General features: G+C 40.4%; 1 protein-coding gene across 3 annotated transcripts in view; it reads left to right on the top strand.

Annotated features, from left to right (window-relative positions):
• The first annotated feature begins 1493 nt into the window (after positions 1-1493).
• FBXL17 (F-box and leucine rich repeat protein 17) overlaps positions 1494-26040 on the top strand; it is a 496901-nt gene continuing 472354 nt past the window's right edge. For all 3 annotated transcript variants that reach the window (XM_042944694.1, XM_042944688.1, XM_042944699.1), the window contains exons 1-2: positions 1494-2870; positions 21757-21879. In XM_042944694.1, coding sequence (XP_042800628.1) covers positions 1890-2870; positions 21757-21879 — 1104 coding nt within the window. In that variant the 5' untranslated portion in view covers positions 1494-1889. The remainder of the gene's footprint in view (positions 2871-21756; positions 21880-26040) is intronic.

Raw genomic sequence — 26040 nt, 5'->3', positions numbered from 1 at the left:
CAACAAGTATTTGCCTCTAGGTTCCCAGGGATTCTACCTGGCTGTGATCAAACTCAGAAATGGAGATCCCTGAGTGCTGGAAGGTCTAAAATAAAAGTCATTCCTGACAAAGAAGCCGTTATTAGCAAAGGTTGGATGGTATGTTTGAGCAAAGGCTGGGGGAGGTTGGCCACAGGGGTGGGAGTCACACAGACTCAGACAATGGTCTCTACACTGATTGGCCTTGAATCTTGAAATAATTGCTTCCTCAGTTTTCTCAAGTTATCCTTAGCAGCTTTTAAAAACACCTGCCACTTTGCCTCCACTCTTCAGCAGGTAAGCAGGCTCCACTTAAAGGAAAATAGAGACTATGTGACAGGAACTTTCTCACTTTCATATCTCCCTATCTGTAGCCATTTTTTATGTATCTTTCCCTATTCCTCCCAATCAGTGAAGACGATACTCCTCCTAAGATACTCTGCCATTCCACCATCTCAGGGGCCTTGCTGGCTTATCTCCTCCCTTATACTGATGCATTCCCATCATTTAAGCCTTTTCGAATTTGTCCCTCGTGAAACCTAACCTTCTCTCAATACTAGGTACTGCTCTGATCATTGTCCTACTTCTTGGATCCCATTACACTCAAACCTTGTAAATGGCTGTCTGCAAAGCCTATTCCCTCTTTCTCTTGGGGATCATCAAGGTCCATTCAGAACCCTTTATTCTATAGTTGGCACTGCACAATCATTTTCAAGGTATACGATGGGTGGTCGATGGGACTCCAGGAGTGCAGACGATAGTAGCACTCTGTAGCTTGTAGTCTGTAGCTTGTAGTCTGGGATGCCGGATGACTCACTCGGTTGGGAAACTTTGTATCTTTTTGGCGTGCAAAGGTAAAGTGATCTACGCTTTCACTTTGAAATAAAGTTATGAACTCTGCAGTTGGCCACAAGCAACAAGTATAAACACAAGTGAAATACACAGCGGTTGCGGCACCACTAATTAGCCACTCACGTGAGAACACAGGGGCACACCACCCAAGGGCCACGCATCTAGTACTGCACCAGAGACGCTACCAGGGAGCCAAGTGGGCTTCCGGCGGAACCCTGTTTACAGCTCCTTAGTGGTCTCGGTATCCGAGTCTGGGGGAGGGGGTGAGGGGAAGAGCGCAGCGGCTCCCGGCCAATGGCAGTTCTTGAACTTACACCTACAGACGTCAGCAAACGGATGTCACACAGCTGGCTCGGAAGCGTCTCCTCCCGCCTCAGAAAAGAGGCGTGGGCCCAGCGGCCTCCGCGAAACCTTGGGCGAGGGAGGGAGGGGCGCGCGCCGCTCCCCGAGAACCCCGCGCGCAAGCCGCTCCGCTTCTTCCCAGCAGTCCCTGCCTAGCGGCCGTCCCCGGTGAGCAGCCGGGCGCCCGCGCGCCCGCCCCGAGCGCGCCGCCGCCGCCGCCAGCTCCGCCCCCTCCTCGAGCGGGCCGCGCGCTCCTGCGGCTCCGAGCAGTGTCGCGGGCGCGCGCGCCGCCGGCGGAGCCGCAGTTAAAATGGTCCGAGCGGGACCTCGCGTTCCCCCCGCCGCCGCACTGACTGACTGAGCCGGCGAACCAGGCTTGGACTGGTCGCCCAGCCGGCAGGCTCGCTCTATCCGTCGCGTCCCCAAACCTCGCGCCCATCGTTCTCCCGGCTTCCCGGGGCAAAGCATGTAGCCCCCGTCGGGCGCCCGGGCGGCCCGCAGCTGACGCCCACCCCCACCGTCGCGTGTGTGCCCGTGTGTGCGTGTGTGTGCGCAGGGCGGGCGACCCCGCAGCGGGCCTGAGGCCGAGCCAGAGAGCGGCCTGCCCCGCTGCCGGAGCTCGCCTTTCGGGGCCTCCTTACTTCCCTGTCCCGGTCCCCCTCCTCGGGGCCTTCTATATGGGCCACCTTCTCTCGAAGGAGCCGCGTAACCGCCCGAACCAGAAGAGGCCTCGCTGTTGCAGCTGGTGCCGCCGCCGCCGCCCTCTCCTCAGGCTGCCCCGCCGGACCCCGGCCAAGGCGCCCCCCCAGCCGGCGGCGCCCCGGAGCCGGGACTGCTTCTTCCGCGGGCCCTGCATGCTCTGCTTCATCGTGCACAGCCCCGGCGCGCCCGCCCCCGCCGGCCCAGAGGAGGAGCCGCCGCTCTCGCCGCCGCCGCGGGACGGGGCCTACGCCGCGGCCGCCTCCTCGCAGCACCTGGCGCGGCGCTACGCGGCCCTGGCTGCCGAGGACTGCGCTGCCGCCGCCCGCCGCTTCCTGCTATCCTCTGCCGCTGCCGCCGCCGCCGCCGCCGCCTCGGCCTCGTCGCCCGCCTCCTGCTGCAAAGAGCTGGGGCTGGCCGCGGCCGCCGCCTGGGAGCAGCAGGGCCGGAGCCTCTTCTTGGCCAGCGTGGGGCCCGTGCGCTTCCTGGGGCCGCCCGCTGCCGTGCAACTCTTCCGGGGGCCGCCGCCGCCGGCCGAGCCCCCTACGCCCCCAGAGATGGTGTGTAAGCGGAAGGGGGCCGGGGTCCCCGCCTGTACCCCGTGTAAGCAGCCCCGCTGCGGCGGTGGGGGCTGCGGCGGCGGCGGCGGCGGTGGCGGGCCTGCCGGGGGAGGCGCCTCGCCGCCGCGGCCCCCCGACGCCGGCTGCTGCCAGGGCCCCGAGCAGCCACCGCAGCCTCTCTGCCCCCCGTCCTCCTCTCCCACTTCCGAAGGTACCCCCACAGAGGCCGGCGGGGACGCCGTCCGAGCGGGGGGCACCGCCCCCTCGCCCGCCCAGCAGCAGCGTGAATGCGGCGACGCGGACTGTCAGGAGCCCCCCGAAAACCCCTGCGACTGTCACAGGGATCCACCCCCCGAAACCCCAGACATCAACCAGCTGCCGCCATCCATCCTGCTCAAGGTGGGTCTGGGCGAGTGGCGCAGGGATGCGTGCTTTCCCCCAACCCCGGCCCCCGCCTCGGAGGTTTTCTCTCTCCTCCCCCTGAGCGTGGAGGAGGGGGTTCCCTGATAGCCAGAGAAGTCCGAAGGGGAGATCGGAAAGCCAATGGGGAAGATGCTTGTGGCCTGCTCTTTTGAAGTAGAAAAACTTGGAGTCTCGTCAGTGGTTTTTAATAGTTTGGGTTTGTTACAACAATTCAGGATTCATCTGTTATTCCCAGTGGTTTAGAAATTATTCGTAGATGTTCTGCGAAATATTTATCGCTTGAAGCAATTTACATTTGCTGGTAAAGACTTCGTATATTAGTTTTTGACAGTATTCAAACCGTACTTTCCGATTCGGTAGCTAACTAGTTGAGGTCAGTTACGATGACCTTTAATTGAACATTTACTATGGTCAGGCAGTATGCCAGAGCTTTATATACATACCTCATTTAATCCTCCAATTAACACTATGAAATATTAACTGCACTTTATACACGAAGACACTGATACTGCAAAATAGTAACTCAGGCAGAGGTGGTCTTTGCTTTGTGGAGCTTAGAGTCTAGCGAGGCTTGAAGAGCTTGACTTGTCCAAGGTCACACACACAAAGTAAGGGCACATCTGGGGGAATTTAGGCCTTTTGGACTTGAAAACCCTGTGATTTATTCTATGTTTTGTTGCATTCCTACATTTTAACCCTTATATAGAAGCATACAGTTTGCCAGAAAGTAGAGACAAATGTATTTTTCATGGGGGAATGGGTGAGTGGAGAAGAGGTGGGTGTCCTCTGGGAGACTACAGGACACTTTCAACTACTAAGTTAAATTTGCACTTTTGTTAATGCTAGTTGAGAAATTTAAGTGACAAAGTTAGTTTTAAGTTACTGCTAGCAAGTTATTTTTTCCTCATTTCCCAGCCCCTTCCTGGAACTTAATAAATATAAACCTCCTTTTTCACTGTGGGTGATGTTTAAGACTAAGATATTTAAGATACTTAGTCAAAAATAACCTACATAAGAATTTGGCGACTTTTATTGTTACTGAAGTAACTGTCTTCAGTTACAGTGTTACTGCCACCAATATACTTTTCTGATTAGACCTTTTGAACGTTTATAATCCTGTGCGTTAAGATTTGTTTTACTGTAATGTTCTTGTAACTGATACAGCAAAAAAATGGGAAAGCATAACCTGTTCTTGAGTCAAAATGTAATGATTTAACTCTTAAGGAGTTGTAGTTGTTGGAGGAGTAATTGCCTCCTCTGTGTTCAGGGTGTGCATTTTAGGGCAGAGCGAACTTTCTTGAGTCCTTTTAAATCAGTAATGACAAAATATCAACAAATATTTGGTATAGAAGTTTGATTACTCTTGTTTCTTGCTCAGTAAGACTGTTTAAAAGCAAACCAAAACAAAACCCAGGTACTTTCTACCCAAATCATAATTTCAGGAGGTAGAGAACATTTTAATTAAAAAAAAAAAAGTACATGATCTCATAATAAAGAAAATTTGTAAAGAATAAATTTTGCTAGAATAGAATATCTACAAAAAACATTTTTTTTCATATTTTTTTGTGGACTGTTGAGAACTTGGTCTAAGGGATATTTGAGAATTTTACCTACTGGATTTGCCTTAGACATGTTGGGTAGATTTCCTTGTTAATAGAAACGTGAATAAAGATTCTTCGTGTGGATCTCATGGTCTTAGTGGTATTCGGCACAAAGGAAGTTGGGACTGTTGAAATATTGGAAATAGAGGTTTTCAGTGTTTACTAATCCATTCCAACTTTTAGGGATAAGGCTTTTGGGAGCAGAGGCTCTGTCAACATATATTTTGTTTCTTGCTCTATCTCCTTCCCTAAGTGCAGTGGCTGGTGTGAAGTAGCTCTTAGTAAATACTTATGCACAAATGAATGGACAGGTGTTCAGGATGTCTAGGCTGATACTGTGGGTGACTGTGCCATGCCACTAAGCAGTCTCTAAGAAATGTTTATGTCCTGACTTGAGTTGTTTTGAGTCTCAATAAAAGCCATGTGATGGTGAAAAGGTTTTGGCTCTATTTCTGGTAAGAACTGGAGGTGTTTGGCCTGGAGAAAAGAAGACTTTGGGAGCTGTTACAATGTTTTATAGTACAAGAAGAATTGTTGGGTAGAGAAGTACAAATCCATCACCTCTATTGGAAACATTCTTAGAAAGCATGCCCTTCTTCCCTAATAGTGGGTCAGTAGCCTTTATGATTGTATTGCTGTATCTTTATACCAGAAGTTACTATAGTTGTAAAGGGGATGTGGAGGAGGGAGAGTTTGGGAGAGAAATGTAAGGAAATGTGATTTAAAGGTTGTTTTTAAGGGATTGTTTCCAGGTAAAAGTTTCTCCGGGCAAACAGCAAAAGAGAAACACTAAATTTTTTTTATGGTGCTTCATAGGGCGGATTTTTGGCTCCATATCAACAAGATTTTCTTTTTAAATTTTATTTTTATGTAACTTGCCTTAAAATATTAACACAGGTAAGGCAAAAGTTTGCTTAGGTGCACCCCTACCCTCCCATCTAGTTTCCTATCCAGAGGTAACTGACCACTCTTACCAGTTTAGATTGTTCTTCTAGAACTGCTTCTAGAACAGTAGCTTAAAGTAGTTAAAATGAAATCAGATTTAAAATTTAGTTTCTCAGTCACAATTGCCATACTGGACTGTACAGATCAGAACATTTCATCATTGAAGAAAGACCTGTGTAAGCCTTCATAGGTGTTTTGTTTTGTTTTGTTGTTAATAAATGGCACCGAATTGTGCATGCTCTGCTTTTTTTCTTTTTGTTAACAGTATGGTTTGGAAGTCTTTCTTTCCTAGTGAGCAGTGTATATGATTTCTTTTATTGTTTTCTTTTTTTTTAAAGTTTATTTTACTTATTTATTTTTTTAAGATTTATTTATTTTGAGAAAGAGTATGAGCAGGGGAGGGAGAGACCATCTCAAGCAGTGTTTGAGCTATTGGCACAGAGCCCGATGCTGGGCTCAAACTTAGAAACTGTGAGATTTTGACCTGAGTGGAAACCAAGAGTCGGATGCTTATCTGACTGAGCCACTCAGGTGCCCCTAAAGTTTAAGTAATCTCTACACCCAGCCTGAGGCTCAGATTCAAAACCCTTAGATCAACAGCCATATACTCCATTGACTGAGCCAGCCAGGTACCCTTTCATTATTTTTAACTGCTGCATAGTATTCCATACTGTTATACTGTATTTCTCTACTATTGAATGTTTCCAACTTACTGCCCCTGCAAAAAATGTTAATACATGTTTTCTGTGCACATAGAGTCCTTTTTTTTTTTTTTTAAGGTAGCTTTCAAGAAGTGAAATTTTAGGATTGAAGAATGTATATATTTGGAATTAAAAAGTCCTTTCTAACAATAAGAACTGTGTGAAAATGTCCTGAAATAGTGAGCCTCACCGAAAATCATAATTACGTAATTTCAGAACAGAAAGGGGTCTTTGAGATCATCTGGTTACTCCCCACTTCTGCATGTAAAAACAGGCATGGAGAAGTGAAATGGCTTCCCCAAGACATTTTAGATAATGAAAGGCAGACACTGGGCTGGAACCCCTCTCACTGTGTCCAGGTCTAGAGATATTTTCAGTATATTGTGAAAGAGGGTCTGAGTAATCTTCTTTCAGAGATTTTTATGAAAGAGATTCCTGAATTGGGGATGGCAGGGAGGAGCTTACACCAGAAGACTGTAAGCTCTTATGAGTCAGAGGCTAATTTTATAATTGGGTCTGTAGGGTTGAATTGTGGCCTGTAAATATAAGCAATTTGAGAAGTAGGGAATGACTCTTGAAAGGTCAACTGTGGGAATAGCTTTTTGTTAGTACTTATGCCTGTTATAGTTGATATTTGACTGGTTGATGGATTGCTTTGAATCAAATAAGGTAGCTTCAGTCTCTGGTACCTATTGCCTTCAGAACTTAAAGCAATTCTGCCTTCTGATATCACAGTTATGTTTTTTTGTTTGTTTGTTTGTTTGTTTTTCAAATAGGCTCCACACCCAATGTGGGGCTTGAACTCAGGACTTTGAGATCAAGAGTCAGATGCTTGGAGATCAAGAGTCAGATGGACTGAGTCAGCTAGGCACCCCCAACAATTAGATTTTTATATTGTGGAACCACTATGCAACAGTTTTACCAAATGATAGCTGTGAAATACTTTTCTTCAAGTAGTTACTATTTGAGTGACTGCGTATTTTGAGATCTATATTAAGGCTTAGAGACTTTGTGTGCTTTATATTTAGATATTTTGCTGTCAGCAGACCTGTTTCTTTACAAAGGAAATGAGGTGAGAGATCCAAAGTCTATTACCACCATTAGAAAACTGCCTCACCATGTACGCGCCCCTGATAATGTGTCATTAGGTATTAAATCTTTGCTTTTACAGCTTTATTACCAACAGGTTGCTTTAGTGATCGAGGAAGAATTTTATAAGAGAAATGTGCTTTGGGGGAAGGCTTATGTACTTGCTATTTTTTTCCAGATATGAAAATAAGGATGAAAACAATGGAAATGGGAGTCAAACAAAAGAAGTAATATCACTTTTTAAAGCTTTGAATGTAGATTACTAGTGAGTAAGAGAAACTAAATTAATATGTAACATTTCATGAATGCTTGATTTAAGCCTTCAGTACCAGATTACCTCTAGAAGGTATGTCTCTGCAGTTTGGATGATTTTAGTCAGCTCTGAAATGGAATGTCGTGAGGAAGTCAGGTTCAAGATTTTTCTTTGCTGAAGAATGCCAGATAATCTTGATTAACTTAATCAGGCATAAAAGGTGAGATATGTTTTCTTCTTATCTTGAGAAGTCTATAAATTTTGGTGCCTTGTGATGAGTAGCTGTTAAGATGATAACCCTGAGCCAAATTTTTCTGCTAACCCTGGAATACCAAGTCCTATAAATGATAGGGAATATGAGAAGGTAAGTGAAGGCATATTTGGAAGTATTTAATTTAGCATAATAATTTCCTAAAAATTGTTTAATTTTGTCTAAATATCTTATTTTATGCTTGTCCAGAGTCTTGCCCAAGTCTTGGCCAGTTTGGAGTCAAGTGGTGTGCTAAGTGCATCTACGTGGAGAAAGAAGCTAGAATAGTGTTGAGTGATGGTTACATGCATACATTTATATGTAAATTCTCTAGTTCTGTCCATATGAGAGGGCCTTAGAGCAGCAATACCCAGTAATGATGTATGCACTTAGCATCCATATCTTAGCTTCTAAAAACCATTCTCTACTAAAAGGAATCTGTGCTCTTGGAGAAATGGCTGATTACAGAGCTGATACGAAGAATGTACAAGATGAGCCTAGAACATTTTGTGCTAGAACACAATGAAGAGCTCAAAGGATAATAGATATGTGTCAGAAGGACACATCATTTCATAGTATTTCCTTCCAAAATACTTAAAAGTTTTGTATTTTATTGAATTCTGTGACTGACTTTAGAATATAACTCATTCTTGTGTAAATTTCATAATACTTTGCTATAGAGTAGCACACTGTAGTAATAGTTGGGATTTTGTAAGTTTGCTGTGCCTTAAATTTTAATCGCTAAATTGTGAGAAATTATTTTAAATTATAGATTAGAAAATAGTTTTCGAGTCTGTGACTTCTGTGTGGCTATGTAGTTAGAAAAGTGCCAGAAATATGTTTTGTGCCTCTGTTTTTCTAAATGGTGCTTTATTCAAGAGACTGCTTAATAAATGTTGCTTTCGAGCTTTTGGCAGGTAATGCAAGTAGAACATTTAAGAGGCAAGGTATGATACACATGGCAAAAAAAATGGAAAAGACCAGAAAAGTTGAATATGGTTGAAATAGTTCATGTTGAGAAGATTACAAAGAGGGAATCTATCTGAATCTTTAGAATATTACCTGCTTTGTTTCTGACTATAACATGTGATTGTTGTGTGTATGTGTGTATGTTTTCTCAATAGGAATCAAAGGTTCTGGGAAGAAAAATGATGGAATGATAGAAATACAGAGCTCATGGACTGTTAAAAAAAACAGCTCTATTGATATTTAATTTACCCAATTTAAGTATACACTTTGAGTTTAGGAAGTATGTAGAGTTGTACAACCATCATTATAATTGAGTTTTATAACACCTCAAATAGTTCCCTTATGCTGCTTTGTGGTAAATTTTTGCTCATAAGGGGTATGAGCAGCTAGGGAGCTCAGGCAACCACTGATCTGCTTTCTGCCTATATAGTTTCCCTTTTCTAGAAATTTCATGTAAATAGCATCATACACTATGTAGTCAAGAATATTGTCTTGTATCTTTAATATCTCTGTCTCTCTCACGACACCTAGCATAGTCCCTGCCACAAAAGGAGCCCGTATAAAATAGCTGCACAGATTTACTTCTTTTCAAGTATTTAAAAATTTTTTTTAAAATGTTTATTTTTGAGAGGGAGAGAGAGACAGAGCATGAGTGGGGGGGCAAAGGCAGAGAGAGAGGGAGACACAGAATCTGAAGCAGGGTCCAGACTCTGAGCTGTCAGCACAGAGCCTGATACAGGCCTTGAACTCACAAACCACAAGATCATGACCTAAGCCGAAGTTGGATGCTTAATTGACTGAGCTACCCAGGCGCCCCAGTCTTTTCAAGTATTTCTATAACTTGCATGCCACCTGCCTAGTCATAAACTTTTGCAGTCATATTTGATAGCAGATAAGACCTCTTTATCAAGAAATAAAATGGCCAAGTATAAGTGTTGGTTGGTTGATTTTCAAGTACTCTAAGGTTCTGTGGGATAGGTATGACCCAAGTGCTAAGCAACAGTGCATTCTCTCAAAGTTTCTTCAGTGTGAAGTCTTTGAAATCTTATACTGATGCCCTGCTTAAAAACAGGATCTTTTTTCTTTTTTTAAAATTTTAATGTTTATTTATTTTAGGGGGGGAGGGGGAGAAGGAGGGGCAGAAAGAGAGAGGGAGACACAAAATCTGAAGCTGGCTCCAGACTCTGAGCTGTCAGCACAGAGCCTCACCCAGGGCTCAAACTCACCAACTGGGAGATCATGACCTGAGCTGAAGTCAGATGCTTAACCAACTAAGCCACACAGGTGCCCCTAAAAATAGAATCTTTTAAAGATTAGAAATATTTGGCTATCACCTCTTGGTGATTAGTTCAGATTATATCTGTAATATGACTTGTACCTTTTCTGGTAATTCATATTTAAAAAAAATTTTTTTTTAAAGTTTGTTTATTTTTGGGACAGAGAGAGACAGAGCATGAATGGGGGAGGGTCAGAGACAGAAGGAGACACAGAATCTGAAACAGGCTCCAGGCTCCGAGCCGTCAGCACAGAGCCCGATGCGGGGCTCCAACTCACGGACCGCGAGATCATGACCTGAGCCGAAGTCGGATGCTCAACCGACTGAGCCACCCAGGCGCCCCTGGTAATTCATATTTTAGTTGTGTTTTCCGGATTCACCACTAAAGATCAAGAATATTGTTTTCAACCCAGGTCCTGTTTAGAAGTCACTGCTATTTTCTAGTAGCCATTTCCTCGTATTCTTTTTAGTAACGGAATCTACCATGTTCTAGCTTGGCACATAATCACCTAATTAGAAACTGTTTCTCAGCCTTTCTTCTACATAGGTGTAGCTATGAGATTAAATGTTAGGTGATAAGATGTAAGTGGAAGTATTGTCCACTTTTACGGTATTCTTAGTCATACCATAAAAGTAGCTGTTTGTCCTTTGCTTCTTCCGTTTTTCAGGGATAGACCACCTGGATTATAAGAGTAAGCCATTTTCCACTCTGTAGATGAGGGCAGTGAGGGAAGAGCAACAAGGTACAAGATGATGGATCCCTGGATCTTCTACATCCTTAGAATACCTACACCTCCTTAGTTTGGATTTCTGTTATGTTCAAGTTATTGCTAACAGGCCTGTGGTAAAGTAAGCAATTTCCTGGCTTGTTGCAAGTAACATCCAAGTTTTTTTTCCAATGTTATTTTTTCCCTTTGTACTTTCCTTTATTCAACAAAAATGTTGTTTTTGGTTAGTCCTTTACTGACCTGTGGTCTCTTTATTCAAAGCAACCTTCGGGGGCACCTGGGTGGCTCAGTCGGTTGAGTGTCCGACTTCGGCTCAGGTCATGATCTCTCACTCTGTGAGTTCGGGCTCTGCGTTGGGCTCTGTGCTGACAGCTGAGAGCCTGGAGCCTGCTTCGGATTCTGGGTCTATCTCTCTGCCCCTCCCCCACTCATGCTGTCTCTCTCTCTCTCTCTCTGTGTGTCAAAAATAAATAAACATTAAAAAATTTTTTAAAAACAACCTTTGAAATACTCTTTCTTTTAAGTCTTAAATTATCCAGAGATAATTTGGAAATGCCTTTGACTATATAATCTTAAAGCCAATGAATGCATCTCATGTCTTAATGTCTCCAGCAGAAACCTGGGTACATACACACAAATGTTGGTTAAATGAGTTAAGATAATTTGGGAGAGAGGTAGTTACTTTTTGAGGAGTTAAGATATGGGAGAGAGAGCATTTTAATGACAAGAACAGGAAAATTTTTATTTTAATTATCTATTTTTATGTAACAAATTATCCCACTGCTTAGCAGTTTAAAACCACAAACATTTATTATTTCATATTTTCTGTGGGATAATAATCCCTGTGAGACTGAGATGGGTCCCTTTGGTCAAGGGTCTCTTATGAGGCTGTAATCAAGGTGTTGGCTGGATCTGCTCAACTGGGGCTCCAGAATTCCTGTCCAAGCTTATTTGTGAAATGCTTGGCAGGCCTCAGGTCCGCATTGGCTGTTGGCTAGATGGTTAATTTCCTTGCCATGCCCTGTGGCTTCTCCATAGAGATAATAGCAACATGGCAGCCCACTTCTTCCAGAGCAACAGATCCTAGAACACCCAAAAATGGAAGCATTTTTTTAACTTCATCTTGGAAGTAACATCCTGTCACTTCTGCCATACTCTGTTCTTTATCAGTGAGTCATTAAATCCAGCTCACACTCAAGGAGAGGATTACACAAGTGTAAATATCAGGAGGTGAGCTCATTGGGGACCATTGTGCAGGTTGCCTACCACAAACAATATGCAAAGATCTATTAAGTATGCGTTGGCACATCAGCTTAGTGTTTTTACTTTTTTACTCATACCCATCTTTCCTAGTACTGGTTTTATCTACACTTCACCTGCTTATTAAATTTCCTTTCAGCTGGATAACTAAGACTCATGTAGCTCCACCTAGATTTAGTCAATTATCTGTGGATTAGAACAATCATCTCACTTTTACAAAAGAGAAAACTAATGTTCAAGGAAGGTACAAACCAAATTCAGACATATTTATTTTTGTAAACTTTATTTTGAGAGAGAGCATGCAGGGAGTGGGGGTGTGGGCAGGCCGATGGGGGGCAGGGGAGCGTAGAGTGAGTGAGTGAGAGAGAGAGAGAGGAAGAAAGAGAGGGGAAGTGAGAGAGGATCCCAGGCAGGCTCTGCCCTGGTTAGCACAGAGCCTGATACCGGGCTTGAACTCACAAACTGGAACTGTGAGATCATGACCTGAACTGAAATCAAGAATCAGATGCTTAACAGACTGAAACACCCAGGCACCCCCAAAGTCAGATGTATTTTAAACAAGGTGCTTTTTGGTTCCACTGACCATGTTCCACATATCTTCTACTTGTTAAGGGTCAAATTAGCCCTTTAAAACCACATAAGTCCTTTAACCTTAAACAAATGATATACTTTCCCAGAATCTTTATTTCTCATTTTATAAAATGGGGAAGGTGAGCATAAAAAACATCCACAAGAGAGGGACTTCCAGCTATGGCTGCATGAAGAGTTTGGTGACTGCTCTCCACAAAAATAAAGTAAAACTAGGTAAAATTGTCTGAAACTATTTGGGCTATGGAAATTTGGCAGGCAAAAATTCAGAAGCACTTATTTTTAGGAAAACAGCTAGAGCTTTTAAGAACGGTTGATATCTACAGCATTCTTGCATGAAGACCCCTACTGTGTGCCCCACCTCTCCCCAGTTCCTGTGGCAAGAATGAAAGTTTGGGAAACCAGCGGCCCTGCTGGTTTGTGGCAGCAAGTGAAAACATGTATTTGTCAACTTAAAGTGATGAACTTGATGGGAAACAGGGAAAACTCACATTATTTGCAAGTGTGAGATTGTGGTGCTAATTGGGATGCGTGGGGGACCAGCCAGGTTTTTAACAGGCAGACCTTGGAATTGAGAATACCATAAAGGGATAAGTTCTCCATGTATCCCTGGTGAAACTATGCATATGTGCTGGGGACACCTGAAAGTGTCTAGCAGAAAGCAGGGGCCAAGGCAAACTTGAGAACTGGCCAAGGCTTGAATGTGCTCTTCCCATCCCACACACAGATTGAAGAGCAGGTTTGAAATGTGTGAGCATACCTTTGCCCAGATAACTAGCTGAAAACTAAGCTATGCAGATAAAGGGTAACCTCCTTAGGAAGCCATAGTGAAAAAAAAATAGGTAAGTATTAAAACCTGAGCAGAGATGTTGACACTGCAGGAGACATAGATCCCACTCTTTAAGGCCAGGGAAATTAAAAAATTCTGGGGGTGACTGGCAGGCTCAGTCATTAGAACATATGACTTGATTTCAGGGTTGTGATTTCAAGTCCCTTTTTGGGTGTAGAGATTACTTTAAACATAAAATCTTTCAAAAAATTCTGAAAAATAAATTCCAGAGTTGGTATATTTTTGATAATAAGTTATCTAAAATGTCTTGTTTTTAACAAAAAGCCAGGAGACATGTCAAGAGTCAGAAAAACGTGACCTATACTGAGAGAAAAGAGTGCAGTTAATAGAAAATACCTGAGTGGACTCAAATATTAGACTTAAAAGATAAAAACTTCAAAATGCTATTATAAACATGTTAAAAGAATAGAAGGAAACGTTTTCAAGTGATAGCAGAATATGATGATACTGACCCGACAAATGGTGACTCTCAATAGAAGGAAATGGAATCTATAAAAAAGTATTTTATTTTTTTAGTATTATAAATGGAAATGTTTTCATTTTTGAGTTATTGTTAATATGCGGAAATACTTATTAGCTCTAAATTATTTGTGTGTTCTTTAGGATTTTTGTAATATATAAGATCATGATATCTGTGACTAGAGAACACCTTAGTTCTTCCTTTCCTGGATGCCTTTCATTTCTTTTTCGTGCATAGTTGCCCAGGCCAGAATCTCTAGTACAATGGAGACAGCAGACAGCCTTGTCTTGTTCTTTATCTCAGGAAAAGCCTTTCATCTTTCATCATTAAGTATAATGTTAGCTGTAGGTTTTTAATAGATGTGCCATCTATCAAGTTAAGGAAGATTCTTTTTATTTATAGTTTTATGAGTATTTTTATCAAGAAAGGGTATTGGATTTTGTCAAGTGCTTTTGTGTATCTGTTGTCTGTTGAGATGGTCATTAAAAAAACCCCTTCAACATCTAAAACGGTGAGAGGAAAATTGCACTGTATCTAAATGGAACAATATTTTCAAAGGATCCATAGCTTCAAAAATAATGGATTTTAGAGGATATTGGACCAACATCTTTACAGTGATGAGTGGGAAAAAAAAAAAACACAAAAAGCCCCTAAACTATCAACCCAGAATTCTATATACAATCAACAATTGTTTCAGGAAAAAAGAAACAATGATATTATGTCATGAATAAAACCTGAGAAAATGTTCATCAACTCGTTTGAGCTGCAGGAAATTCTAAAAGATGTATTTTAGTTTGAAAAGCAATGAAACAAATGGAAACTTGTATATTCAAAAAGGAATGCAAACCATCAAAAATGCTATTGTGTCTGCCTTCTTGATCTAGGGGAGGAGGGTAGAATTCATAGGTAATAAAAATAAAAATTTATACAGAAAACCCCCCTTCATTTCAGTAATATGGTTCATTAAATGTATTTATTTTTTACATTTTGGATCACTTTTGCATTTCTGTGATAAATCCTACTTGGCCATGGTATATAATACTTTTAATATGTACTGGTATAAGTTTGCTGATATTTTGTTGAAGATTTTTGCATCTGTTTTCATAAAAGACATTGGTCTGTAGTTTTCTCGGGATGTCTTTGTTTGGCTTTGGTATCTGACTCCATAGAATGAGTTAGGAAATGTTCCCTCATCCTCCAATTTGGAAGAATTTAAGGATTAGTATTAGTTCTTCAGATGTATCACTAATTATGCCCTCTGTTCCTTGGCATTTCTTTGTTGGAAGTTTTTTGATTACTGATTTAGTATTTTTACTTTTTATTCAGATTTTCTCTTCTTGAGTCAGTTTTATTATTTTTTTTTAAGTTTGTATGCTTCTAGGAATTTGTCCATTTCATCTAGGTTGTTTAGTTGCCATAGTATTCTATAATTCTGTTTCTGTAAGGTTGGCAATGATGTCTATTTTTTTTTAATGGTTATTTTTGAGAGAGAGCGAGAGAGTGTGCATGCATTAGTAGGGGAGGGGCAAAGAGAGAGAGGGACAGAGAATCTGAAGTGGGTTCCATGCTGATATCAGACAGTCTAATGCAGGGCTCGAACTCAAGAACCTCGAGATCATGACTTGAGCCCAAGCCAGATGCTTAACTGACTGAGCCACCCAGGTACCCCGATATCTCTATTTTCATTCATATTTTAGTAATTTGAGTGTTCTCTCTTTTTAATCTGCTGAAGGCTTGTTAATTTTGTTGATCTTTCCAAAGAATGGACTTATGTTTTCTTTGTTTCTATTGTTTTTCTAGTCTATATTTCATTTACATTTGCTCTGATTTTTATTTTCTTCCTTCTCCTTGGCCTATATTTAGTTTTCTTCTCCTTTTGTAGTTCTGTAAGGTGGAAGGTTAGGTAGGTTATTCGTTTGAGATCTTTATTCTTTTTAATACAGTTATTTACAGTTATATTCCATAAATTGTGGGATGTTGGGAGCACCTGGCTGGCTCAGTCAGTAGAGCATGAACCTCTTCATCTCAGGGTTGTAAGTTCCAGTCCTATGTTGGGTGGGAGAGATTACTTAAAAGTAAAATCTTTAGGGGTGCCTGAGTAGCTCATTAGGGTAAGTGTCCAACTCTTGATTCCGGCTGACGTTGTGATCTTGTAGTTCGTGAGATCGAGTCCCATGTCGAGTGTGGAGCCTGCTTGGATTCTCTCTCTTTCTCTTTCTCTGCCTTTCCCCTATATGCTCTCTGTCTCTCTCAAAATAAGTAAACATTAAAAAAAATCTAAGAAAAAATAAATTTTGGGATATTGTGTTTTTGTTTTCATTGATCTTAAAGTACTTTTTGCTTTTCCGTGTGATTTTTTTTTTGATTGTTTTCAAATGTGCTGTTTAATTTCCACATATTTCTATATTTCCTTTTGTTACTAATTTCTAATGTCATTCCATTGTGGTCAGAAAAGATATTTTGTGTGATTTCAGTCTTTTAAAATTTATTGAGATTTGATTTGTGGCTAACATATGGCTTATCTATGTGCACTTGAGAAGAAAGTGTAGTCTGCTGTTGTTGGGTGGAGTGCTGTATAAATATCTGTTAGGCCTAGTTGGTTTAAGCGTTAACATTTTCAGTTTCCTCATTTATTTGTGTCTGGTTGTTTTATCTGTTATTAAAATGGGGGTTTGGTGTTTCTCTTGTAGAACTATTTATTTTTCCCTTCAACTCTTCAATCAGTTTTTGGTTGATCTAGTTTGGACTTCTGTTACATGTACATATTTAATTGTTATATCGTTTTAGTGGATTAACCTTTTATCATTCTGTAAATTTTTTTGGTCTCGTAACAATTTTTGTCTTAAAGTCTATTTTGTCTGACATTAATGGGGACACTGCAGTTCTCTTTTGGTTACTATTTGAATAGAATACGTTTTTCCATCTTTTTAATCCATTTATGTCCTGGGGTCTAAAGTCAGTCTCTTATAGACAATATGTAATTTTATCATCTTTATTGTTATTATTATTCTTTAATATTTTAATATTTATTTTTGAGATAGAAACACAGGGAAACAGGGGAGGGGCAGAGAGAATAAGACACAGAATCTGAAGCAGGTCCAGGCTTTGAGCTGTTAGCACAGAGCCCAACTTGGGGCCAACATGGGACTCAAACCCATGAATGGTGAGATCATGACCTGAGTTGAAGTCGGATGTTCAACCAACTTAGCCACCTGGGCACCCCTTGATCATCTTTATGTTCCATTCTTTCATTCTCTGTTTCTGAATTGGAGAGTTTAATGTATTTATATTTGATGTAATTACTGATAAGGAAATATTTCTGCATTTTTCTTGTTTTCTGTCTTATACTTTTTGTTCATCAATTCCTCCATTGCCCTTTTTATGAAATATTTTAAGTGTACTATTTTGATTCCCTTCTCTTTTCTTCTATGTATGTATATTTAGTTAGTTCCTTAATATTTGCTCTGGTGGATATAAGCATCATAATTTATAACAACCTAGTTTGAATTAATACTGTTTTGTTGGTCTTGAGCCTGTCTATGGTAGTACATTATGTCAGAAATGCCTGCAGTGTTCACTCAGGCACACATTACTCAAGGCATACTCCACAGACATTTCACCAACCAGGGCCCCCGTTTATTGCTGGGCCAGCTCTGTGGGTTCTTATTATGATATATATAACATGCCAAGGGCCATCTAGCCAGGTTGAGAGCAGAGAGAAAGAGAAAGCAGACTTGGGGCTCAGCCTTTATTAGGGTCCAGTTATGGAGTGTCTAGGGTTTTTCTCATTCACTCTATTGGCTAATTTAAAGCAGAAAGGCAGGAATTAGGGCCTGAGGAAGGAGAAAATAGGGTCACTCATGTAGTCAGTTATTTAGGTTACCTGGAGTTTTCTGACAGAACTTCACAGATGGGGCAGCCTCATTGCTTATGTGGTGGTTTTTCTAGTAGCTGTGTCATACAGCTGGCAATATGTTTATTCAAGATAAATGTTTTTTGAAATGGATATCATGGCGATCAAAAGCTTAATGTTAGACCCACTACAATAAAAAAATCTTACTGTCACCAAACTATGGAAAGAGCCCAAATGTTCACTGAGTGATGAATGGATAAAGAAGATGTGGTATATATACACAATGGATTATTACTCAGCCATCAAAAAGAATGAAATCTTGCCATTTGCAACAATGTATGGAGCTGGAGTATATTATGCTAAGTGAAATAAGTCAAAGGAAGACAAATATCATAGGATTTCACTCATGTGGAATTTAACAAACAAACATGAACTTACGAGAAGGGGGAGAAGAGAGAGAGAAACAATAAAAGACTGTTAACTATAGAGAACAAACTGAGGGTCGATGGAACTTGGTGGGGGATGGACTAAATGGGTGATGGGCGTTAAGGAGGGCTCTTGTATTGAGCACTGGGTATCATATGTAAGTGATGAATCATTAAATTCTATTTCTGAAACCATATTACACTGTATGTTAACTGACTAGAATTTAAATATAAATTTGAAAAAAACCCTTATTGTTAGACACTTAACCTACAAATATAAATACCATGGTTTCAATGATATATAAAAACTTTGTTTCTATATTTATGTACTTCCTGTCATATATTTTTATGTGTTTTGTGCCCAGCAACATAGATTTATAATTATTATTTTACATATTTTTTATTTTTTTATTTTTGAGAGAGAGAGAGTATGACTAAGTGCGGGGCAGAGAGAGAGGGAGAGAGAGAGAGAGAGAGAGAGAGAGAGAGAGACACTACCCATGAGGGGCAGAGAGAGAGAGAATCCCGAAGTGAGGCTCGAGCTCATGAACCAGGAGATTGTGACCTGAGCCAAAGTGGAATGCTTACCCGACTGAGCCACCCAGATGCCCTTGTAGTTTTCTTCTCAATCATGTACAAAATAAAAGGGGTACAAGTCCAAAATACATTAGTTATAAATTTTATATTTACCTACACAAACACCTATCTTTCCTGGTTTTTTTTTTTTTTTTAACGTTTATTCATTTTTGAGACAGAGAGAGACAGAGCATGAATGGGGGGAGGTCAGAGAGAGAGGGAGACACAGAATCTGAAACAGGCTCCAGGCTCTGAGCTGTCAGCACAGAGCCCGACGCGGGGCTCGAACTCACGGACCATGAGATCATGACCTGAGCCGAAGTCAGACGCCCAACTGACTGAGCTACCCAGGCGCCCCACTGTTGTTTTTTATTTCTGCATGTGATTTCAAGCTGCTGGCTTATGCTCTTTCATTTAAGTCTGAAGAGCTCCCTCTAGCATTTCTTACACTCAGGTTTACTAGTGACATACTCCCTCAGTTTTTATTTATCTGGAAATATTTTTTTTTAATATATTTTTTTAAACGTTTATTTTTGAGAGAGAGAGACAAGAGAATGAGCAGGGAAGGGGCAGAGACAGAGGGAGACACAAAACCTGAAGCAGGCTCCAGGCTCTGAGCTGTCAGCACAGAGCCTGATGCGGGGCTCGAACCCATGAACTATCAGATCATGACCTGAGCCAAAGTCAGTTGGTGAGCCACCCAGGTGCTCATCTGGGAATATTTTAATTTCTCCATTATTTTTGAAGAATAGTTTTGCCAGATATACAGAGTTCTTAACAGTTTTCCTTTCAGCACTTTAAATATGTCATCCCATTGCCTTGTGGCAAAAAAGGTAGTGAGGATTCCTTGCACACTCTTTGGTCCACAGAGTTCTCTTTGCTGGTTCTACTGGCCAGAAAAATGGTTTTACTTTCAGAGTTTTAGGTGTCTACACAGCTGCCACATTGCAGCTCTGTGACTTAGGCTGTATTGGGACATGGCCAACAGAGAGAGAAAAGAAAAGGGAAAAGAAAGAAAACCCAAAATGAAGGTTCTCACATTTTCTGTCTCACATTCTGTCCAGAAAGATGGTTTTATCTCTGTAGTTTAGTTGTGTCTTATGTACAGTTCTGCACAGGGGCCATCCTATTCCATGATGGGAGAAAAAAAAAAAAAAAAACTCAGGAAACTCATTCCTATTACTGACTATTCTTTAAGTTTTGGCTCACTTCCCCAATCCATCTGTTACTAACATTTATTTATTTGTTTGATGTTTATTTTGAGAGCATGAGTTTGAGTTTAATGTTTATTGAGAGAGCATGGGGGAGGGGCAGAGAGAGGGGGAGAGAATTCCAAGCAGTCTCTGTGATAATCAGCGCAGAGTTGGATTCAGGGCCCAGTCTCCCTAACTGTGATATCATGACCCAGCTGAAATCAAAGGTCAGATGCTTAACCATCTGAGCCATCCAGGCACCCAACCTTTTATTTATTTTTAATGTTTAAAAACTTTTTAAAAAGATTTTATTTTTAAGTAATCTCTATGCCTCCTGTGGGGTTCAAACTCACAACCCCAAGATCAAGAGTTGTGAGCTCTACTGACTGAGCCAGCCAGGTGCCCCTATTTACTAACCTTTTGGAGTCCTGAGTTAATTGCTTTTAGTATGTTGTCCATAGGTTTTAGTTGTCATGAGTGGGAGTGAGAGATTGTAGTGGGCTTAATGTCATCTTTGCTGGTGATTCTTACACATATTTTTTATTTCTCAGTAGACCCTTGGAAAAAGAATGGTAGCTGTGAAGAGAAGGTAGTTATTTTCCCCAGGCTTAAGATTTAAATATAGTAGAGATTCTAGCTGAGATGTCTACAACTTTTGCCTGCCCAGAGGCTTACCACTTTAGGTCATAGTAATGATAGGAATCATTTATATACTATTTACTCTGCTCCAGATACTGTTTCCAAAACTTTGAACTCCTTTAGTCCTCACAATAACTCTATCAGGTCAATACTATATTATCCCCATTTTATTTTATTTATCATTGTTATTATTTTTAATGTTTATTTTTGAGAGAGAATGAGAGCAGGGGAGGGGCAGAAGAGAGGGGGACAGAGGATCTGAAGTGGTCTCCATGCTGACAGCAGAGAGCCCAATGTGGGGCTCAGAATCATGAATGGTGAGATCATGACCTGAGATGAGGTCAGCCACCCAGGCAATCCCTATTATCCCCATTTTAAAGATAAATTGAGGTACAGAGAGAGTAAGTAATTTGTCCAAGGTTGCATAGATAATAAATGGTGGAGCCATGATTTAAACCCAGCATAAGACAATTTAGTGTTAGAGCACATGTTCTGGTTAAAATTTTTACTTAGTGTTATGGAAATTATCATATACAAACCAAAGTAGAAAATACTATAATTAACCTGCCCTCCACCATGTATCTTCAACCAGTTTTATTAGTTTTCAGTATTCTGCCTTTCTTGTTTTCTTTTTCACCAACTTTTTTTTGTTTTTGATAAGGTATCTGAAAGCAAATTCTAGATATCATTTTATTTATAAACACTAAAGTATATATCTAAAATGCATAATACTTTTATAAAACGTAACCACAGTATGAATATAACTACAATATAATCAAAGCTTAAAAAGTGAATAATAATTTTCTGATTTCTAATATCTTGTGTTCAGTTTTATCTGATTGTCTCAGAAGAACCTTCTTATAGTTGGTTCAGTTCAGGATCCCAATATGGTCCACACATTGTATTTATTGATACATACCTTAATTGTAAAAATTTTAATACTGGCAAACACACATTTTCTCTCTCTAGAAAGAAATCCCCCTGCTCTCACACCCACTCTTTTTACATAGAAGGTAATGTTAACACACATTCTTAACTCTCATACCCTCTTTAGGGCTGTCCCTAATGATGACTTTTCTAACAATGGCCACTTGTATTCAAGATGGTTTTCTGTTTTAAAAGTTAATTTTTTCTAATTAACAAAAACCTGTTCCTGTGCTTTTGAAGTATTTAGCACATATTATATGGTTCCTTTTTTATTTACAGATATTTTCCAATTTATCCCTGGATGAGCGTTGCCTTTCTGCCTCGTTGGTTTGCAAGTACTGGCGTGACCTTTGTTTAGATTTCCAGTTTTGGAAGCAGCTGGATCTTAGTAGTCGTCAGCAGGTATGGAATCTAATTCTAAGAAACACCTTGGCCTACCCAACAAATATCTTTATTTCTCTTCAGAAATCATTTCTTTCATGTTGGAGTTTTTCAAGATAGTTCGAATGACTGTAACTTATAATTCCATGCTTCAGTAATTTTTTTGTGTGAATTTATGTTATAGCTAGGTTCTTGTGGTGAAGAAGATATTTAATGTGGATTGGTAATTTTGGGTTGCTTCTTAATCCTTTTGTCTAAGTCCTCTTTGTCTTCTCCCTTTTTTCATTACGTTTAAAGAAAGTTATTAAGCTTTCCCCCCCTTTTTGTAGGAATTATATCATGAATTTTAGTTTAGTAGTAGAACATGATGGCATAAGTATATATAGTACTGCTGATATGCCATGTACTGTTCTCTGGGCTTTACACATACTAAAGCATTTGAACCTTCCAACAACGTTTTGAGTTGATACTATTATTATCCCTTTTAATGTGTTATTATTATACTATTAATTATAGTATCTTTACACTGTTGTTATAGGTGAATAGTATAAGTATTTTTTAAAAATTTTTTTGTTGAAGAATTTTAGTTTATTTTGAGTGAGAGAGTGAGAGTGTGTGTGTGTGTGAGTGAGAGATCGGGGGAGGGGCAGAGAGCGAGGAAGAGAGAGAATCCCAAGCAGGCTCTGCACTGTCAGTGCAGAGCTCAATGTGGGGCTCAATCCTATGAACCGTGAGATCATGACCTGAGCTGAAACAGAGTCAGACACTTAACTGACTGAGCCACCCAGGTGCCCCAATAGTTTAAGCATTCTCACACTACTGTTATAGATGAATAAATAGAAGCAAAATGGGCTAAGATATCTTGTTTTTATTTTCCTTTTGATTAATTTTCTAATCTTCCCTATTGCCTGGCTGCCCAATGTGTTCATATGGTGGCATAAGTTAGGAAAAAAGGTAGAGTTAATAGTGCTTATTACATACAATTTGTTGGACTTGTTGTTTTTTTCTTTTGGACTTGGACTTGGTTGTTAGAACTTCTTTTGGACTTGATTGTTAGAACTTGGCATTGAAATGCATAAAAATATTCAATAAGAGTAGGATTTTATTGGAGTACTGAACCTGTTCTAAATCCATGATACTGTTAGGTACTGGTGTGCTGCCACATGTTTAACAACTCCTTTCAAAAACAAACAAATAGAAAGCTGTAATTTGTAATATTTGCTAGTTTTTGTGGTGCAAATGCTCCCACCATGGCCTATTTGAGGCTACGGATGTGGTATCACTGAATGCGGTGATGTCCCTGATTTGGAAAGAGGTACACATTGCAGGCTCTTGTGAGTTGGTACAAGCCAACTGCATGCAGCATACCACTACTAGTTTACGTGGGGGGTGTGTGTGTGTATCACTCGTTCACTTTAAACAAAATAAGCAAATCCTGGACATTTATGTGTAAGTTTTCTTTTTGTTTTTCTGCCTCATTGGTTAGAAGCTGAAATAATTACGGAATTAGTCATTTCCCTGCCTGGGTCCATGAAATTTGTGTCCAGGGAGAATAGTGAGTATTTAGTTATTGTGGCTGGTAGAGTGGAAAGAAGTAATGTGAAATAATCCATTGGCTCTTTAGTACTCTTGGATATCTGAGCTGTTTGTTACAAACTCAGGCTAAGAATAGCTTTACCCTTCTATTGGTAGTTATGTCTGGAGATGAAAAAAGAAGAAAAGATAAAAGGAGAGCTATGTCCAGGTTTTAACTTTGAAGGTAACTGTCTATATTTATGCTTTTTCCAGGGAGCATAAAGGTAGTTTCAGCCTTGTCTCTTACTTTTAGTGCTCCTCAGCACTACAGTTCTTTACTTCTGTTCTAAATTTCTTCATGTGCGGGGCGCCTGGGTGGCTCAGTCGGTTAAACGTCCGACTTCAGCTCAGGTCACGATCTCGCAGTCCGTGAGTTCGAGCCCCGCGTCGGGCTCTGGGCTGACCGCTCAGAGCCTGGAGCCTGCTTCCGATTCTGTGTCTCCCTCTCTCTCTGCCCCTCCCCCATTCATGCTCTGTCTCTCTTTGTCTCAAAAATAAATAAACGTTAAAAAAATTAAAAAAAAATAAATAAATTTCATCATGTGCATCTTCTTTGACCATTATTTGTACTCAGGGGACTTGAATAATATTAACCCTCTTTTTCTTTTTTATTTGTTTACTTACTTATTTTTTATTGAAGTATACTTTTACAGGTGTACAACATAGTGATTTGACAACTCTATACGTAATGATGTGCTCATCCCAAGTGTAGCTGCCATCTCTCACTGTACAAGGCTATTACCACACCATTCACTATACACCCTATGCTGTACCTTTCATCCCTGTGACTTATTCCATGATTGGGTATAGAATATGTACAGGTTGATTTTTTAAAAATTATGTTTAAAATTCAGACGGCCATGTGAGTTTTTTACCACATGAATTCTAAGGTTACTCATACTTAGCTTTGAGGTATGTTTTTTATATAAATTAAAACAAATTTTGTTTAACATTTTTTAATTTATTTTTTTGAGAGACAGAGACAGAGTGCGAGCAGGGGAGGGGCAGAGAGAGAGGGAGACACAGAATCTGAAGCAGGTTCCAGTCTGAGCTGTCAACACAGAGCCTGATGTGGGGCCCAAACCCATGAACCCTGAGATTATGATCTGAGCTGAGTTGGACACTTAAAGCACCTCTAGCTTTGAGGGTTTTTTTGATAAAAGGTATTTGATATGGACATTTGTATGTAATCTTGGATGTGTTCATAAACAAAATGATGTATTTTCTATATATATATATGAGGTAGTATTCTGATAGAAGTAGTAAAGGGACGCCTGTTTGGCTTGGTGTCCTACTTCAGCTCACGTCATGATTCTGCATCTGTGAGTTCGAGCCCTGTGTTAGGCTCTGTGCTGATACTCACAGCCTGGAGCCTTCTTCAGATTCTATGTCTACCTGTCTCTCTGCCCCTCCCTCACTCATGCTATGTCTCTCGTTGTGTCTCAAAAATGAATAAACGTTAATTTTTTTTTTTTTTTTAAAGGGGCACCTGGGTGTCTCAGTTGGTTAAGTGGTGACTTCAGCTCAGGTCATGATCTCGCCATTCCCAAGTTTGAGTCCCACATCAGTCCCTATGATAACAGCTCAGAGCCTGGAGCCTGTTTCAGAGTCTGTCTTCCTCTCTCTCTGCCCTTTCCCCACTTGTACTCTGTGTGTCTCTTTCTCTCTCTCTCTTTCAAAAATAAATGTATATTAAAAAAATAAAAAATAAAGTTTAAATTAAAAAGTAGTAAAACAATTAAAATTTATATTTTGTGGTAGGGATCATCTAATACTAGGTATAATAAGTTACAATTCATATAATGTGATGACTGATACACACTGTTTGCTGGGTTAAAAATAGAAAACAAAGCAATTAAAATCTCAGTATAATTTTGTGTATTCAAACTTTTTCAAAATTTAACTTTGAAAGTTAAAGTAACTTTCCTGATAAGGATAGATCTTAGGCTTTCAATGAAAATTAACACATATATTTTTGCTTGGTGTTTTTCCATACCACTTATGACACCAGATGTGTGGAGTTTTTTTCATTCTAAAAAAATCTCTGATAATAACTGGGTATCTAACAATTCAGTGCAATTCTGACACCAACTCCTGGGGTTAATGCAGACCTCACCGATTATGGGCTTTAGTCCTATAAGACTGTCCCCTCTTCATATACCCCTCATGAGTCCCAGGAGTCACCAGTAGTTCTCACTGACCAGCTGTGACTTCAAGAGTTCCCTCTAGTCTTTCCTCAGGTTTGATAATTTGCTAAAATGACTTACAGAACTCAGGAAAATACTTTTACTGGTTTATTGTAAAGGATACAGCTCAGGACTGGCCAAATGGAAAAGATGCCTAGGACAAAGTACGGGGGGTGGAGAAGATGTGGAGCTTCCATAGAGTCTGTGGGCCTGTCACCCTCCTGGCTCCTTAAGGTGTTCGCCAACCTAGAAGCTCTTCAATTTTCATTGTTGAAAAGTTTTTCTAACCTAGTCTCTAGCTCCTGTACCCTCCCAGGAAGTCAGGGGTTGAGGCTGACAGTTACCACTTTCTAATCACATGGTTTTTCTGGTGACCAGACCTCATCCTAAAGGTATCATCTAGGGGCCCCCGTTTAAGTCA

Source organism: Panthera leo, chromosome A1 (assembly GCF_018350215.1).
Source record: "Panthera leo isolate Ple1 chromosome A1, P.leo_Ple1_pat1.1, whole genome shotgun sequence".
Taxonomy (NCBI): domain Eukaryota; kingdom Metazoa; phylum Chordata; class Mammalia; order Carnivora; family Felidae; genus Panthera; species Panthera leo.
This window is presented reverse-complemented; position numbering and strand designations above follow the sequence as displayed.